Consider the following 19,665-nt stretch of genomic DNA (forward strand, 5'->3'; position numbering starts at 1 on the left):
GAGACTGTAGAGTTGTTTTCTAGTCGGACATTCCGTTATTGACGACTGACGACAGAGTGGAGGAGGAGTCTAAGCCAGAGAACAAGTAACTAATGATGAAATTGAGAAGGACGCTGTACTGGTAGTCGATGAGGTCTGGTTGCTACAAAGAAGACAGTCTTGTTCCGATTCCAGGCCAGTTCTATCTTCCCACAAGATCTAGTGAGCCACTTCATGTGCTGAGAATGGAACCTTTTAAAACCAAGACAAACAACAAAATGTTCCAATAATTTTCCCATATTGTGGTCAAATGCCTGTTGGTGTTTATACACACACAGTAGTATCAGAAAAAACTGTGACTTGTATGCAAATGTCAATTAATTATCCCTTCTTGGGAGCAGCAGCAGCTGCAGTGCAGTGTGGAACCTCACTGATAAGACAGGAGATCTGCAGCCATTTAAGGAGAGTAGTAGTATCTGCCACAAAGTAGACCAGAAGAAATAGGACAGACTTGTTCCAAATGCTGCCCAGTTAAATTTTCCCAATGGATCTGGTGATGGTGTCTGATGTGCTGCAAAGGAGCCCTTGTACCTATGTTTGTAGACCCATGGCTTATTTTCATCCTGCAGATCTTACACACGGCAGTGGTTTTCTGTGTTGACCTTGTGGAGAAAATTAGCTTTATGAGAGATACTACCACAGTATCAGCGACATCACCCTTTCCTGAGCTGACTACAATAGAAGCAGATTTAGCCCTGGCAGTTCTTTTGGAGGTTTTAGCCATTTTCCTGCTGCTATTGATTGCTTTTTCTGGGGTCACCAGAATTCTCTGATGTAACCTTCTGCTAGGCACACCAATTTTGCTCCCAAGTCCTGTCCAACACAGTCATTATAATAGTCCTCATCCTCCCCACTACTTTTATCAGACTGTGGTACGTCATTCTGGGCTCCTAGTTCCCCATCACATTTCCTTCCTCTGTATTTGCCAACATGCCATCATCTCCGTGTCTACTACTGCCCCTACCACCGTGTCTACAAGTGCCATTACTACCACTACCACCCCCACCAACATAGCTATGCATCAGGTTCCCCATCTGAACTTGTTCCTCTTGGCAGTCCAAATGCTTATGCTTTTCACACAAGTCATCAACAGGAAGACTATCTTAAGTATTTTCCATAGCACATGGTGTGTTGTTGCCTCTTCTTAGGGAAAAAGTAGGTTCCCCACTAGGAGGGGGCAATGAAGACAGAGATAGTAAAAATGAAATGCTTCTCTGGGGCTGCAAAGAGGAGGTGCAGGAGGAATGTGCTGAGACCTGGCTCAAAGGCACTGTGTCAAACTCAGAGCTATCATTGACATTATCCAGCTCTGATGGAGAGAAGCAGTGAGACATCAACAGTTCTACATCATACGTTATGTAGAACTGTGGCTTGCTGCTACAACTACTGGCTGGCCCAGTACAGTGTAATTACAAGTACTCGCTCTATTCACTTGAATGGAGAAAGTACTTTTGTTTACACTATGGTGCTGCTCCAGAGGCGATGACTAGAGATGAGCGGACACCTGGATGTTCGGGTTAGACAGGTTCGGCCAAACTTCACAAAAAAGTTCGAGTTCGGGACCCGAACTTGACCTTGAACCCGAACCCCAACCCCATTGAAGTCAATGAGGACCCAAACTTTGGAGCACTAAAATGGCTCTAAAAAAGTGATGGAAAGGGCTAGAGGGCTGCAAATGGCATCACAATGTGGTTAGGAGCATGGCAAGTGTGGATAGGGAATATTACTTAAAATAACATAAAATACATGAAAAGAAAAAATAATAATCTTAATCTAGGAGGACGAGGTCCATATGGAGTAGGGGGTTGAGGAAGCGGTGGTCGTGGCGGTGGAGGTGGAAGCGGCGGTGGAGGAGGAGGTAGACAACACTGGTTTTTGGTTTTAATTATATATATATTTTTTTGTTTAAATTAGGGTACACCCCAAAACATTGAGAAATATAACCTGTGATAACCCCCTCCAGCCGTGCTAAACAAACGTTCAGACAATACACTGGCCGCAGGGCAGGCCAGCACCAACAAGGCATAAAGGGCAAGCTCACAATTTGGAGACCCAGAAGTTAAAGGGGGCAGACCCATCAGCTCCACCATGTTGCACGTCCCTGTGATGTCCATGATCCAATTGGATGTCTGCTTTATCAACTTTCGATATTCTTTTCTGCGCCTACCATGTTGATCACAGTTAGCGGCAAATCACGCCGGAGAGGGAGTGTGATAAAGTGATACCACATCCAAGGGGAGGTCAATGTATGAAATTAAATGTGATTGAGCGGAAATTTGAGACAAATTATTGAAGCCGAAGCTTCCAAGTAAAGGAGGAGGCGCGGGGCAGTTACCCACTCCCGACTCGGGGAGGTAGTGACGATAAATAACAATACAGGACTCTTAAGATGCCCTGTTATTGGAATGATTAATAAAAAATCATAGGGATGTCACTGGGGTATTTTGGATTTGGAAACGTTAGACAGAAACATTAGACAGAAGAGGCCCTGCTGCCGCTTTGTTGACTCTAGATAACTTCTAGATGATCGCACGTCCCTGTGATGTCCACGATCTAATTGCATATTTTCTTTATCAACTTTCAATGTTATTTTCTGCGCCTACCATGTTGATCACGGTGAGCGGCGAATCAGGGCTCCACGCCAGAGAGGGAGCGTGAGAAAGGGATACCACATCCAAGGGAGGTCAATGGCTGAAATGTGATTGAGTGGAAATGTTGGACAAGTTGTTAAAGCGGAAGGATCGAATGAAAGGAGGTGGCGAGCATAAATTAAAGACAAATTTTAGAAATTTAAGTCCCTGTCACCTATGCAGAGCAGGGGGTTTTCATTGGCAAAAATGGGTAAATGTCACCCACCAATTAAACAGACGATTTTTAAAAATGTTGTGCCTTGTCAACTATGCAGAGCAGGGGTTTATTCACGGCAAAACTGTGTTCATGTCACCCACCAATTGAACAGACGATTTTACAAAAATTAGGTCCCTGTCACCTATGCAGAGCAGAAGTTTGTATACGGCAAAATTGGTAAAATGTCACCTGACAATGTAACAGACGATTTTTAGAAATTTAGGTCCCTGTCACCTATGCAGAGCAGGGGTTTATTCACCGCAAAAATGGTAAAATGTCACCCAAGAATGTAACAGACAAATTAGTGAAATGTATTTTCTTGTTCACTAGGTAGAGCAGGTGTATATCACAGCCCAAAATTTGTGAATTTCACCCGACACTGTAACAGACAAATTAGTGAAATTTATTAACCTGTCTACTAGGTAGATCAGGGGTATATCACAGCCAAAAATTTGTGAATTTCACCCAACAATGTAACAGACAAATTAGTGAAATGACTTAAAATAAAATAAAATATGTAAAAATAAAAAAATAAAATCTTGATCGATGAGGTGGCGGTCCATATGGAGTAGGAGGTTGAGGAGGCAGTAGACGTAGCGGTGTAGATGGAAGCGGCGGTGGAGGAGGACGAGGTACCCAAGACATTTTTTTTTTTTTTTTTTTATTGGTTTAAATTAGGGTACACCCCAAAAGAGTGGGAAATATCAAAAATACAACAATAAGCAATGGGGCTGTAGTATAACAATGGCTGGGTAAGGCCGGTATACATGTCTATTCTGCGCAAGATACGGACAAGTCCTGTTGGATCCATGCCTGGTTCATTTGAATTAATGTGAGCTTGTCCACATTGGATGTGGACAGGCGACTGCGCTTGTCTGTGATAATGCCCCCCGCCCTGCTAAACACACGTTCAGACAAAACACTGGCTGCAGGGCAGGCCAGCACCTCCAAGGCGTAAAGGGCAAGCTCAGGCCATGTGCCCAATTTGGAGACCCAGAAGTTGAAGGGAGCAGATCCATCATTCAGTACGTGTAGGCGTGTGCACACATACTTCTCCACCATGTTGGTGAAATGCTGCCTCCTGCTAAGACGTTCCATATCAGCTGGTGGTGCTGGTTGTTGTGGCATGGTGACAAAGCTTTTCCACATTTTGGCCATACTAACCCTGCCTTCTGATGTGCTGGTGATGCCCCAGCTGCGTTGGAGACCTCTTCCTCCTCCTCTGCCTTTGCCTTGTGCTTCCACAGTGCCCCCACTGTCAGGTGGGAATGCCACCAGCAGCGCGTCTACCAGCGTGCGCTTGTACTCGCGCATCTTACGATCACGCTCCAGTGACGGAATTAAGGACGGTATGTTGTCCTTGTAATGGGGATCCATCCAGTAATCAGCACAAGTTAGAATGTGGGCGGAGACACTGCAGCATGTAATCGCTCATGTGTGCCAGGCTGCCCAGAGGCAACGACAAGCTGTCCTCTGTGGGAGGTTTATCGTCTGTGTCTTCTGTATCCCCCCAGCCATGCACTAGTAATGACCATGAGTTGGCTTGGGTGCCACCCTGCTGTGAACATGGTTCCTCCTTCTCCATCTCCTCCTCCTCATCCTCCACCTCGTCATCCTCCAGAACTGTGCCCTGGCTGGACAATTGTGTACCTGGCTTTTGTGGGTTCAGGAACCTACCCTCGGAGCCACTTGTGAATGACTGGCCTGAAACCCTATGAAATGATCCCTCTTCCTCCTCCTCCTCCTGTGCCAAATCCTCTTCCATCATCGCCTGAAGCATTTTTTCAAGGAGGCATAAAAGTGGGATTGTAACGCTGAGAACGGCATCATCGGCACTGGCCATGTTGTTGGAGTACTCTAAACAGCGCAACAAGGCACACAGGTCTCGTATGGAGGCCCACTCATTGGTGGTGAAGTGGTGCTGTACCGCAGAGTGACTCACCCATGCGTGCTGCAGCTGAAACTCCACTATCGCCTGCTGCTCGCACAGTCTGGCCAGCATGTGCAAGGTGGAGTTCCACCTTGTGGGCACGTCGCATATGTGGCGGTGAGCAGGAAGGCCAAAGTTACGCTACAGCGCTGACAGGTGAGCAGCAGCAGGGTGAGAACGCCAAAACCACCAACCACTCATCAGTCTGTTGTTCCATGCCCGTCCACAGCTCCTGCGCTGTGTGAAGTTTGTCCCCCAAACAAATAAGTTTTAAAACTGCCTGCTGTCGTATACCCCTGGCTGTGCTGAAGTTGGTGGTTAAGGTGTTACGCTGACTGGATGAGGAGGCGGTAGAGGATGATGAAGCGGAGTAGGAAGCATCATGAGGCAACTGAAGCGCCCTGCAATCATCGGTGGTAAAAGGACCTGTGCCAAACTGCTATCCGCCTCCGGCCCAGCCGCCACTGCATTTATCCAGTGTGCTGTTAGGGAGATATAATGTCCCTGACCGTGCTTACTGGTCCACATATCCGTAGTTAGGTGGGCCTTGCCACAGATGGTGTTGTGCAGTGCACACCTGATTTTGTCCCCCATTTGGTTGTGCAAGGAATTTGTTTTGCGGTTACTACAATTTGTTCTCACGCACAATAATTTTTTATGTAATGGCACTTATTTCCACCAGATAAATGGGACCGCGATGGGTACACCTTGTGCACAAACCTTTGCAAATTTATTTCTTGGGTGGTGGGAGGATAAAATTGGCCTTGGATCCATACACAAAGCATATAAGTTACTGGGGTAGATTTATCGATGATGTTCTACTGTTCTGGGAGGGGAGAGGGCATGTTTCCATGAATTTGTGGACAAACTTAATAATAATGATATTGTAATAATTTTCTGGACCTTAAAATGCAGAAGGATGAAAATGGACAGATCCAGACAGATATTTATCGCAAGCCCACATCAACTAACAGTTTTCTTCACTGGTCGAGCTGGCATCCAACTGCCCTGAAAAATGGTATACCGTTTGGGCAGTATTTACAGGCCAGAAGAAATTGCTCGACGGATGAGCTGTTCAAAATTCAAGCAGATGACCTATATAGACGATTCCGTGTTAGGGGATACCCTCGGAAAGCTCTAAAAAGAGCCTATAACCGAGTGAGGGACACTAGGAGGGATACCCTCCTAAATTGTGGGGACATTCCCTCTGGGACCTCCCAGGACAGCAGAACCATTCGATGTATAGGCACATTTGATAGCCATCATCATCTCATGACATCTTGAAAAAGTACTAGAAAATACTCATAAGTGATCCGGATCTGCGCCGGGTGCTGCCGCCCCTTCCAAGTGTTACATTCAGACGGGGACCAAACTTGAAGGACCAATTGGTACATAGTTTTCCTCCTAAGATTAGACAGGATAATAGCACATGGGTAAAATTTAAGGTGACAGGTTCTTATCCATGTGGGAACTGTACTTTCTGTAAATATTTACCCAAAATAAAAAGATTTTCTAACCCAGTGGATGGACGAGAATATGAAATCAGAGAATGGTTCAACTGTAAAAGCAGTGAATTAGTCTATATAGCTTCATGTACATGCCCTAAATTATATGTTGGAAAGACAGTTCAAGAGCTAAGAAGGAGGATTTCTGGCCATATCAGTGCAATAAATAAAAAAAGGACACATCGTTATACAGACATATTTCATATGCTCATAATGGCAAAGTTGATGTCTTAAAATTCTGGGGTTTATCCCAGGTCAAACTGGGTTCCCGGCGTGGAAATATTGACCAGAAACTTCTTAAAGAAGAGACTAGGTGGATCTATAGACTATCAAGCATGGCCCCAAAGGGGCTGAATGAAGGCTTCTCCTATTCTGCCTTCATATAGGTATTGGTTCTGGGTTAGTTATGTAATTTACATAACTTGTGAATTACAATATAATTGTTATTGACTAACAATAAAATACAAAATGTATATTAATAAGTCAATCCATATCCTACAAATAAGGAGTGTCCGGAGGTGGAGAGTTTTTTCTCTTATAGGACTAGAATAGTACATGATGTTGCAGAATGATATCCATCTCACATAGGGACCTATGGGTGAATGACGCAGTAGGGTTTGCAAACTTAATATAGAATGGGGATGAAACAATGTAGGCAAATATGATAGGTTGAGGGTTTATGTGGATCCCTTATAGAAAGAATGCCTACCTTCCTCTATTCTAGATGAATCACTCCTTGTGTTTGTTTAACATACAAAGTGACGTACGCGACTCCTCCCACAAATGTCAGCCGGGCGGGGTGCGCACTGATGACGCGCCGGAGGCGTGGTCACTGTGCGCATCAAGATGAGCCGGGTAGGGACGCATCTGAATGATGCGATGATCACGTAATCACTAGGCTCCTGTGGATACATTGTATCGACGTCACATCCCCTCCTCTGCGGCCAATAGTGTTAGGGATCATCAGCAAATGAGGGGTGTGGCTTTAGCTAATAAAACCTGTCTCTCTGTCGCTCGCTGACGCTAATACCCCGAACCCCTGGCGAAGCCGCATCGTGGTGAAACATGTCGGGTGGGGAGCAGTGTTAGGCGCACATATTTTAGGCAGGTTCACTGGCGCTTTAATTTCTGAAAACATTGAATATATCCGTTACCCAACTCGCATTGTATGTGGCTGTGTGAGGGAATGTGCTGACGTTACAGCCCAGTTGGCAATAAAGATGCAGTGAATAAGCAGTGCATATATGAGTGAATACCCTGGAGACATTAATATACGATCCTTAGATGATTTATATACATTAATATACTCCTGGAGGGACACATTGTACTCAGGGCATTGCAAACTGCACATATAAGGAGTAGTTATCCACGTTTCCTGTCGCAACATTGTTGAGGGGATTCGTAAAACATACAAATTTCGAAACCAGCGCAGTACCTGAGAGTTTTAACATTGTGGGGTTATGGTTTATTAGAGACTATTATTTTTAAAAGTGATCAAATAAAGTTTATGCTTTTAAGTAGTAATAAGTAGTGCCCCTACAGGGATTTTTGGTCTTGTGACCGGTGGAATATTGAGGAATATGCAGGGAAGGGATGGCTCGCCTAGAAAAGGAGTGGCGGCTGCACACAACGTACTGTGGGACAGCCACCGCCATAAGGCTTTTAAAACTCTCCGTCTCCACCAGACGGAGTGACAGCCATGCAAGGGAACTCATTGGACCTGGCTTTGGTGTGCTCGGTCCCTTGCTGCGTTGGGCAGTAGCAGGCGTACTGTCTAGGGGACGGCCGCTCCGCTTTTTCACCCTGCTCCCTCTTCTGCTGTGCTAGTGGCTCTGTGCAACCATCGCCTCTTTCTCTGCACTAGACAGGTCACTCGCATGACTTTGATTTCATGTGGGGTGGAGGACCTCATCATCCTCCACATCATCTTCCACCCAGTCTTCACCCCTGCCCTCCTTGTCGGTCTGCACACTGTAGAAAGCCACAGCAGTTGGCACCTGTGTTTCATCATCATCCGAGACGTGCTGCTGTGGTCCTCCCATGTACTCATCCTGAACCATAAGTGGTTGGGCATCGGTGCACTCAATCTCTTCCACTTTTGGGGCAGGGCTATGTGGATGGCCCTGGGAAACCCTGCTAGCAGAGTCATCAAAAAGCCGAAGAGACTGCTCCATGACTTGGGGCTCAGACTGCTTGGCTGATTTGCAAGGGGGTGAGGTGAAGGACTGATGGACACGGGCTGCAGGTGCCAACTCTGATCTTTCAGCAGGAGCTTGGGTGGCAGACAATGTGAAGGAACTTGAGGCACTCTCAGCCACCCAATCTACTATCGCCTTTACTTGTTCTGGCCTCACCATTCGTAGAGCCGCATTAGGCCCTACTAAATAATGCTGAAGGTTCTGTCGCCTACTCGCAACTGAGGGAGGTATTTCACTTGTGCATGTAGCTGGTACAGATCGACCACATCTTCTCCCTGCAACAGGAGCTTCAGCAGCAGCACCACGACCGGGGCCACATCCCTTATTTGATGCTATCCTCATTCGTTGCTTTCATCCACCAAACTAACAGATGGTTTATGTCAGACAACAATGTAACCGCCAATAGCCAACAATTAAGTTCACTGAGAGTAAGGCATTGCCGGTGTCTTAAAGAGGAAACATTTTTTGAGGTCACACAACAGTGTGCCAGGCAAATTTTATACAATTACTTCACGGTCACAAAAAATGTTAATCTGTCAACCAACAATGTAACTGCAGTATTGACTGGTTGTATTTGACTGTAACAAATGCAGCAAAGGCCTCAGATGTAGGGTCTTGCCCAAAATGGGTGTTTAAAAAAAAAAAAAGACTATAACAGCAGTATCTAACGCTTGTATTTGACTGTGACAAATGCAGCAAAGGACCCTATATGTAGGGTGTTGCAAATTTATTTTTATTTTATTTTTTTACCAAGAATTTAACTGCAGTATTTAAACTTTGTATTTTACTGTCACAATTTTTGTACTAGAATATAACAGCGATATATCACGCTTGTATTGGACTGTCAGAAATGCAGAAAAGGCAGCAAATTTAGTATCTTTCCCAAAACAGGTGTTTTTTTTTTAAACCCAGAATATAACTGCAGTATTTCAAGCTTCTATTTCACTGTGACAAATGCAGCAAAGGCACCAGATGTAGGGTATTGCAAAAAATGTGTATTTTTTAAAAACTAGAATATAATTGCAGTATTTCAAGCTTGTATTTCACTGTGACAAATACAGCAAATGCCCAGATATAGGGTCTTGCGCAAAATGGGTGTTTTTTTTAAACCCAGAATATAACAGCGGTATATCACACTTGTATTGGACTGTCAGAAATGCAGCAAAGCCCGCAAATTTATTATCTTGCCCAAAATGGGTGTTTTTTTAAAACCAGAATATAACAGCAGTATCTAACGCTTGTATTGGACTGTCAGAAATGCAGCAAATGCTGCAAATGTATTACCTTGCCCAAAATGGGTGTTTTTTTTTATAACAGATATAACAGCACTATCTAACTCTTGTATTTCACTGTGACAAATGCAGCAAAGGCCCCAGATGTAGGGTATTGCAAAAAATTGGTGTTTTTTTAAACCCAGAATATAATTGCAGTATTTTAAGCTTGTATTTCACTGTGACAAATGCAGCAAAGGCCCCAGATGTAGGGTATTGCAAAAAATTGGTGTTTTTTTAAACCCAGAATATAATTGCAGTATTTTAAGCTTGTATTTCACTGTGACAAATGCAGCAAAGGCCCCAGATGTAGGGTATTGCAAAAAATTGGTGTTTTTTTAAAACCCAGAATATAATTGCAGTATTTCAAGCTTGTATTTCACAATGCACCTATGCTGTGCTGGTGCACTGAACTTGCATAAAATGGCCGCCGACGCCCACCTAACTAACAGATGGATAAAAGTTATTTTTCTGTGTCACTGGGCTCAGAGCAGGGTAAAAAAATTGTGCACTGCACCCACAAAACTAAATTGCTGTAGATCGCTGAGTTAACAAGCACTTCTGATAACTGATTCTTTCCTATTCTCTCCTTCACAGCAGCAGCATCCTATCCCTACACTAATAAGAGCAGAGTGACATGCGGCGCTACGTGACTCCAGCTTATATAGAGGCTGGGTCACATGCTGCACTGGCCAATCACAGCCATGCCATTAGTAGGCATGGCTGTGATGGCTTCAAAGGGCGCAAGAGTTAAACACTTGTGGATTGGCTGCTCTCATAATTAACTCACCGAACACCGAACCCGAACCCAAACTTTTACTGAAAAGTTGGGGTCCAGGGTCCAAAAATCCTAAAGTTAAACCCTAAAGTTTGTTAAACCCTAGAGATAACACCTAGTGTAATGAACAAGAAGCAGTGAATGCATGGAGCACCGCCTCCTCTTCAAACAGTTGATCGGTGCTGATCTGATATCCCTATCTTGATGATAGGTCACATGTTAATGCATTGAATTTAACTGCTATATTATCACAGCAGTATAATGCATGCAACTAACTGGTTTATTAACACTGCAGTGTAATGAGTTGAATTTAACTGCTATATTAACTTACTGTAGGATTATAATGCAACTAACTGGTATATCAATACTGTGGTATAATGCATTTAATTCAATTGCTATATTAACATAATGCAACTGTCACCAACTTACCTGCCCAGGCTTCAGCGGTGCACTCTGGGTCTGTGGCTGCGACTGGTTACTGTATTATCCGCCTGGTTCCGACCCATTCTGGTATGACCACCCTTCTATGTTGTTTCATCTGTGTGTATGTGTCTGTCTCACACTTAGCAGAGTAGGGAACATCTTCCAGTTGCGGTCTTGCCACCTGCAAGTAGGCAGGGAAAGGGAGCTGGGTTCCAGTTAGGGCTCACTGTCTGTGAGCTCCTGCCTATGGTGCTGACAACTACTACTATATTAATACTGCAGTACAATGTTTTAAATTGAACTGGTATGCTAGAGCAATAGTACAATGAGTTGAACTGTGCAATTTTAAATTGTAGCAACTGGCTTTTAGAAAAAACAAAAAAAATAAGGTGCCATTGCTCAAATAATTATGTTTCTGCAGGCACTGCAGGATTTTGGTGATTGCAGTGCATGAAACTATCCACTTGCCAGGAGCTGCGCTATCCTTGCCATAAAATACACCTAGAACTCTGACCCTATGCTTTTCCTCTCTGATAAATCCCTGACTTTTCTACCTATTCATTCAATCTACCTAACTAAATCTATCCTTAAACTATTCCTGCAACACACTAACATGGGTGGCTTGCACATGTAATTGCTGTCTGCCAGACACATCCAACACAAGTCCGCTCACATGGCTGTGTATATGTTTCTGAGCTAGCCTAGAGCCTCAAGGACCTGCTAAAATCCTGCCTCCTGATTGGATCACAGACTGTCTGGCAGTCTATGAGCCAATCAGGTCAAGGCCCCTCTCTCCCAGGATCATGTGATCCTCCATCTTTATCTTCCCTACCCTATTTCCCTCCAATTTTCACATTAAAATGGAGGGCGAGATACAGTTTTGTGTGTTGCCAACATTTAGAAATGTTTGGCAGCAGAATTTTGTGAAGTTCTTAGGGAATCTGATTAATTTACAATCTATTTGCTCATCTCTAAAGTGTACTATTCTGACTAGTCACCTTATACTGTTGTAGACTCTGTCCAACTTCACATTTCTTTAAAAAAAGAAAATAAATGTAAATGCGACTGCAAAAATTCCATTCCGCACAGACCAGAGTACATGATGAATTTTCATGTCACTCATTGTTAATTCTTTTGCACAAGACCGTATGGCTTTTTCAGTATTTTGCGGTCAGCAAAAAACGGATCCCCCTAAAAAACGGATGACGTCCATGTGCATTCTGTTTTTTGCGGTACAGTACAGATGGCCCCTGATGAACAGTACTATCCTTGTCCATTATGCAGACAATAATAGGATATGTTCTATCTTTGAACAGAATGGAAAAACTGAAATATGGAAACGGAAGACATACGAAGCACCTTCCGTTTTTTTGCGGATCCAATGGAATAAATGGTTCCGTATATGGTCCGTATACGGAACGCAGAAAACAGAACTTAAATGGGAAAAAAAAAAAAAAAAGTTGATTTGCAAGAGGCCTAACATTGTAGTGGACTTTGTCCAACTGTGCTTTTTGGTTTAAAAATGTTTAAAGAATTGTATTGCAAAAATTCCATTCCTCATTGACTAGTGTACCAGTTGTGTTGTTCTGCGTCACACACTGTTACCCTGTGCACTCTGTCCAATTGTGCATTTTGTTGTGCATTTTTTATTATATAAATAGTCTTCGAACACATTGTGTGGTAAAAGACAAGGTGTCAATGGGCAGAGTAGAAATGGAAAATGAAAGACCCATGTCATGTTATCTGCAAGTGAGAATGTGGGTGGCTGTAGGGAAAGCAGCAGGAGAACAGTTGACTCCAGTCATCCTGCCGGTAATAGCAGGCTACAGTGTTCCCTCACTTCTGGTAGGCACTGGATTTTTATATTCAGAGGAAGCTGATGAAATGGTGAACTGTAGGTCACACTTATCATCTCAGTCACAGCAGGATAATTTTGATGTTGAGTTTTACACCACACCTATGAGCCAAGGCTGGGGGCTTTCTTCCTGGTACTTCTCCTTGCAGCCCTAGATAGGCCTTTCATTTCCATAATCTCTGTCTTCACTGGTCCATCCTAGTGGGCCACCTTCCCTTTCCTAACAAAAGACAATACCCTGGGTCCTCGTGACAAATCACAGTCTGAGAAAAGTTGCAGGCATGATGATAATGAGGATTATGATGATGATTGTGTGTTGGACTGGACCTGGCAACTGGATCAGGGTGATGATGAGGTGGTGACATGAGAGGAGGAGGGTGGTCATGGCAATTAAGAGCAGAGCCTACATATAGCCAAAACACCCATAAAACTGCCAGGATCACATTTGCTTCTACTGTGGTAAGTTTAGAATCAGTTGATGCCACTACTGCTCTTGGTGCAGTCTCAAAAACTGTCAAACCCAAGAAAAGTTCAGGTGGTTGTAGTGGATAACATATTGTGAGTGTTACTGGTGGTGGCTTTGTGTGGCTATCTACTTTATGAAAATTTTTATTCATAGTGCCAGCTGACAAAACCAACAAAGTGTGCAGTTTTGCAGACCAAAAATAAGCCAAGGCCATTCTGGCATACATGTAGGACCTATTGCCTTGATTCATCAAGACTTGCATTTGCTGTGCCGATCTTGATCAGGCCTGTGCTTCCAGGGGAGGCATGTAATTTACGATAAGATGCATGCCTCATCATAAATCACATGCTACCTCTGGCAGTCCATGCACCAATTTTCAGTAATTATTTACACCAATTTCTGGTATAAATAGGGATGAATTAGCCAGGATCAATAGCTCCAACAACACCCAGACCTCACCAAGTCCCCATTTTGCAAATCTGGCGAGGTTGCCATAAAATTCCAGTTGCAACTAAAAAGGTGCAAAACTGGGGTTCTGCAGCATTTTAAGCCAAAAAGGTCAATTATGAATTTCCCCCTTTGTCTCTCCTTCACTACACCTAGCCTGTCTGCTGCCTGAGGCGAACACATAAATAGCGCCCCCATTCAGTTTAAAGCCATGGACGCATTGACAAGGGACTTGTCTGTTCTTACTGCGTCCACGGCTTTAAACCACCGCTCTGCGATCTTCAGTGCTGCATCCCATTGAAACGTATGCAGTGACGGATTGGCTATAGACCTTACAGGGAAATTTCTCAGTGGGCCAATGCCCAGGGGGCCACCTGGGCCGTCCTCGTGGCTGGCCAGTGAAAGTTTTTGAGGATGTATTTTGTGCTGCTGGCAGCAGTATTTTGTGATGGACTGTGGTATTTGGCTCTGTTGGGATGGTATAATGTGCCACAATATAATATTGCTGGCCCTGCCTTCCATCAATTTGGACCCAAATACAAAACGGGTCCACTTTTAGTAGGTTTTCCAGGCCCACTTTAAGTTCCCAGTCCTCCCCTGAACGTAGGGGTGGCTGAAACCACATGGCCATCAACCAAATTTCGGTGAACATGTCCACACCAAAGTTCTGCTGCCAAAAAACACTGTGGGAACGGGCCCTAAGAGTGTGCTATGTGCTGGAATACAATTTTTTTTCACAGCTGGCCACTGAAGACAATGCATACAGCACAGTGGGGGTCATTTATCAAACTGGTGTAAAGTACAGCTGGCTTAGTTGCCTATAGCAACCAATCAGACTCCACCTTTCATTTTGGACAGCTCCTTTGGAAAATGAAAAGAGGAATCTGATTGGTTGCTATGTGCAACTAATCCAGTTCTACGTTACACCAGTTTGAAAAATGACCCCCAGTATTTTTATTTATTTTCTACGAGTGTTTGATGTATTTATATATACAGTGTGTGTGTATAGTATATGTATATATATATATATATATATATGTGTGTATTTTATGTGTGGGTAATTGCTTATTCCCATTGGGCCCTGCACCCGTGTATCATCAACATTTATGTCTGTGCTGCCATTTTTCTTCTTGTATATATATATATATATATATATATATATATATATATATATACAGTGGATATAAAAAAGTCTACACACCCCTGTTAAAATGTCAGGTTTCTGTGCTGTAAAAAAAATAAGATAAATAATTTCAGAACTTTTTCCACCTTTATTGTGACCTATAAACTGTACAACTCAATTGAAAAACAAAATGAAATCTTTTAGGTAGAGGGAAGAAAAAAAAAAAAAAAAAAAAAAAATATGGTTGCATAAGTGTAAACTAATACTTTGTTGAAGCACCTTTTGATTTTATTACAGCACTCTGTTTGGGTATGAGTCTATCAGCATGGCACATTTTGACTTGGCAAGATTTACCCAGTCTTCTTTGCAAAAACACTCCAAATCTGTCAGATTGCGAGAGAATCTCCTGTGCACAGCCTGCTTCAGATCACCCCACAGATTTTCAATCGGATTCAGGTCTGGGCTCTGGCTGGGCCATTCCAAAACTTTAACCTGTTTGGGACATAGGGCGTACAGGTACGCCCTGATGTCTCGGTACTTAAGGACACAGGGTGTACCTGTACGTCCTGTGCAGTTCTGATCACCGCCGCGCAGCAGGCGGTGATCGGAACAAGGTGCCTGCTCAAATCATTGAGCAGGCACCTTGGGTCAATGTGTGGGGCCTTCCGGTGATGAGCCTGTGAGATTCAGCCCTCTGATCTCACGGAAGCTGTATGAGTAAAACACACTGTATTACTCATACAGCCAATGCATTCCAAAACAGAAGTATTGGAATGCATTGTAAAGGGGATCAGACCCCAAAAGTTGAAGTCCCAAAGTGGGGACAAAAAATTAAGTGAAACCCCTCAGGTGAGGGTGTAAAAAAAGTCATTTTTTGTCACCTTACGTCCCAAAAATTGTATTTGCAAGCGATCAAAATGTCATACGCACCCCAAAACAGTGCCAATCAAACCGTCATCTCATCCTGCAAAAATCATACCTTACCCAAGATAATATATATAATACTAAATCTGCTGCTATTTACCTGATTTCACTCCTTTTTTAATGCTTTTTCAAAAAGCCATTACCTCTTCTGATACTATTATGTGTGGAAACACCGGCAGACATCTTCCTCCAAAAGGGATTCTTTTTGGACCTTTTTTTTATTTTAAAAAGCATAGCAAACCTTACAGTGCAGCATGTTTTTAAGTAGGCAGCCTGTTATCACCAGTTACCATTTATTCACCCATAGCCATCTACAGTATATCACTTTGACATTACTAATGTTATCTTGGAATTGAAGGGGGCTGGATATTGTCCTAGGAGACCTCAGAGTATCATACACAACTTTTCGGGTCAAATTTATCTGCTGACTGATTCATTTGAATTGGACGTGAAATGATTTTCAAAAAATGTAATTATCTCTAATAAAAAGTCAAACAACCAGTATGTTTAGAGTGTGAGAAACAACCAAAGAAAACATTTTGAGCTAAAAAATAATTTGTTCAATTGTTTTTTATTAACAATGTTGAGCAATTTTCTCTGTGCAGCTTTGAGATTCTCTAGTAGCAGGCTCTGCATTTTCACTCTGTCCCATCAGGCAGCTCAGCTGATGACTTATTATCTCTTCTCAAAGACATTATAAACTCATATAGCTCAACGCTTATGTTACTGACAACAATGTGGCTCGAATAAGTGTTTTTGGGCTACTAGTAATTTAGAGACCAGGTTTATTAGATGACAGTCACAAAGTGAAAGTACAATTAATACACCTAGACAAAGAGTTAACCTTTTGTGACAGAATGCTGAATATTTTAAATAAAATATTTTTAGCCCAAAATGAATAAAAAACAATCAAAAAATTGTCCCCCGAAGATGTACATGGACTTTAAAAAGTGTCCACAAGGGGCTAAAAGTAATCTACAACTGTTCCAACACTGCTTTGGTTTTGGCTCTCCATTTCCTGATCCAAGGTGGACAAACAGGAAATGCCTGAAAATGCCCACTTGGCATGTCAATGGCTGATGTGGGTCACCACTGTAGCAAGTTATTGGCAAAGTGGGTGATTAGTGAGAGTAAGTAACGGTTCAGTTTTAGTTTTAACCCCTTCTGCCAATTTTTAAAAGAAATGTCCTTCCCCTGGAAAACTCTGGACCTCTCTTCAAAATTGGATATTCACTGTAGAGATGTAAAGGGTGGGCCATGTAATGTGCATATAGGACATGCTTGATTTCAACCTTGGTTCCCGCACCTTAGTATTATATTCTTTTTTTTTTTTTTTAGCTAATACATAATTTGTAGTGATGAGAAAATTCAGGATTCAGAATAAAAGACGCATTTCATAGTAAAAGCCAAATTTCCTTGTGCTTCCTAGTAGCGAATCGATTTAAACTGAAATAGTGTAAAAACCCCCCAAAAATTATTCTTACCTGATCCATTTGTTCGTGATGGGCCGGCTTCCGCCATCATGCTTTAAGATCTTGTCCGAAATCCAGTGCATTGTGATGTATGACGTCACCAAGCCAGCCGGCGTGATGACGTAACCTGGGGCCGCGCGAGATTTCGCACAATTCCTTCAAGCAAGATGGATGGCAGCTGGCCCGTTGCGAGCAAATAGATCAGGTAAGTATTATATATATATTTTTTTTATTTACATTTTACACTCTGTTATTAATATCAGATTCCACAATCGTGTATGAACTCGGCAGCTGAGGGGTACAATGAAAGGAAATGGCACAGTCGCTCCCTGTCTTTGCACCCACTACTTACAAAGGAATGTGCTGATTTATTTATTTATTTTATTTGGCGAAGCAGTCAAATCGAATTTATGAATACTTTGCTTTATGAATCATTTTAAAACAAGATATAGTCTTTGCTAATTTACACCATATCTATTTTTTTTACAGCCTGGAGAAACCTGGTCACCTCCAGATGACAAATGCATTAAATACTTTTGCGATGATCATTATGAGTTGATCATTATAAAACAAACCTGTCAACCATTTGACCCATCATTATGTAAAGAGGTAAGGTCTCATTGATGGAACTTGTCATAATTAGTCCAGTATTGTCTATGAAATAAAGATGCTAATATTTAAAGGGTATTTACAGCCTATAATTTGATGGCACACCCCTAACAACTAGCTACAGGACAAGATAAACCTAGGGTCCATTTACTTCTTAAAGGAGTTATCCTATGATTAATGTAAATAAAATGAAGATCAGACATAACTGTAATAACTGTACATCACAATCTCTTTCTAATAAAGCTACAACTAAGGCCTCATGCACACGACCGTTGTTTGGGTCCGCATCCGACCCGCCGTTTTGGCGGCTCGGATGCGGACCCATTCACTTCAATGGGGCCGCAAAAGATGCGGACAGCACTCCGTGTGCTGTCCGCATCCGTGGCTCCGTTCCGCGGCCCCGTTAAAAAAATATAACATGTCCTATTCTTGTCCGTTTTGCGGACAAGAATAGGCATGTCTACAATGGGCCGCACTTTCCGTTCCGCAAATTGCGGAAGACACACGGGCGTCCTCAGTTTTTTGTGGATCTGCGGTTGGCGGTCCGCAACAAACAGCACGGTCGTGTGCATGTAGCCTAACCCGGTATCACACATGGATCCAGAGCTCTGTCCATTCATTGCTTAATTTGCTCTGCTAGATTCTCGTCAGGCTGAGAGGGCTTTCTTAAGGGTACTTTCACACTAGCGTTATTCTTTTCTGGTATTGAAATCAGGTAAAGGGTCTCAATACCGGAAAAAAAACATCAGTTTTGTCCTAATGCATTCTGAAAGGAAAGCAATCCGTTCAGTATGCATGCGGATGTCTTCCTTTTGCGTCCCATGTATGGTATTTCACCGGAGAAATACTGCAAAATCCCGGAACACTACCGCATTTGCCGGATTCGGCATAAATTTAGAGATGTATTAATACTGGAGCCGGTACCAGGTGTTCCGGAAATTGCCACTTTGCCGACTCTGGTTTTCCAGTCTGCGCATGCGCCGGGACATAGGGGGAGCTATTTTATTCTTTTGATCATTGAAAAAAATTAAATACTGGATCCGTTATTCTGGATAGCACCGGTTGAGATGGATCCAGTATTTCACCGGATCCGTCTAACGGATCTGGAAAAAACATATTTCGGTTTGCATACGGTTTGCCGGAGCTGCCTGCCGGATCCGAACAACTCTAGTGTGAAAGTACCCTAAGACTGTGTGCCCTTTCTTCTACAGCTCTCTCCCTGTAACTGTCACAGATTCTAACAGATAGTTTACTGGTGCTAGTTGAAGGGTGGAACTGAGCATGTGCGACCACCTAAGTAGGTGGACTTGAATATCACTGTACAGATTCAACACCAGAGAGCACCATAATAATGAGGTAAAGAAAATAACTCAAAACTGGAGCATTTTTGTAACAGAAAGTAGCTAGTTTTTCATGCTGAATTATAATAAAATAACATTTAATGGTCAAGTGTTGATTGCGGCAGGGATGGAATAATTATCATTAGAGTGGAATAACAGTTATGGTTGGCAATTTCACTCCCACTCCTGATCAGATTGGGCAAAAATAATTTTCCGACATATTGTCCCAAATAGTACAGCTATGGTCAGGAGTTTACTCCCACTAGTGTCATACTATTACAGAGCAACTAATTTGTTGGTTTTAGTAAATACTTGAATTCCCCATGAAATAACTATTCTGGAGCACCTTTTCTTAGAACTTTGTATTGTGCTATTCTTCTATTTTTCCTCATGAAAATATATGAATAAATGAATAAGTGGTTTTAGCAGCAGAGCTAA

At 42.8% G+C, this 19,665-nt stretch overlaps 1 protein-coding gene across 1 annotated transcript in view; it reads left to right on the forward strand.

The window, feature by feature from the left end:
• Window positions 1–19,665, forward strand: part of LOC122920026 (mucin-2-like) — a 126,271-nt gene that overhangs the window by 99,581 nt on the left and 7,025 nt on the right. The window contains exons 25-27 of the mRNA XM_044269235.1: window positions 5,732–5,974; window positions 13,049–13,204; window positions 17,768–17,887. Coding sequence (XP_044125170.1) covers window positions 5,732–5,974; window positions 13,049–13,204; window positions 17,768–17,887 — 519 coding nt within the window. The remainder of the gene's footprint in view (window positions 1–5,731; window positions 5,975–13,048; window positions 13,205–17,767; window positions 17,888–19,665) is intronic.

This window comes from Bufo gargarizans, chromosome 10 (genome assembly GCF_014858855.1).
Source record: "Bufo gargarizans isolate SCDJY-AF-19 chromosome 10, ASM1485885v1, whole genome shotgun sequence".
NCBI classification, from domain to species: Eukaryota; Metazoa; Chordata; class Amphibia; order Anura; family Bufonidae; genus Bufo; species Bufo gargarizans.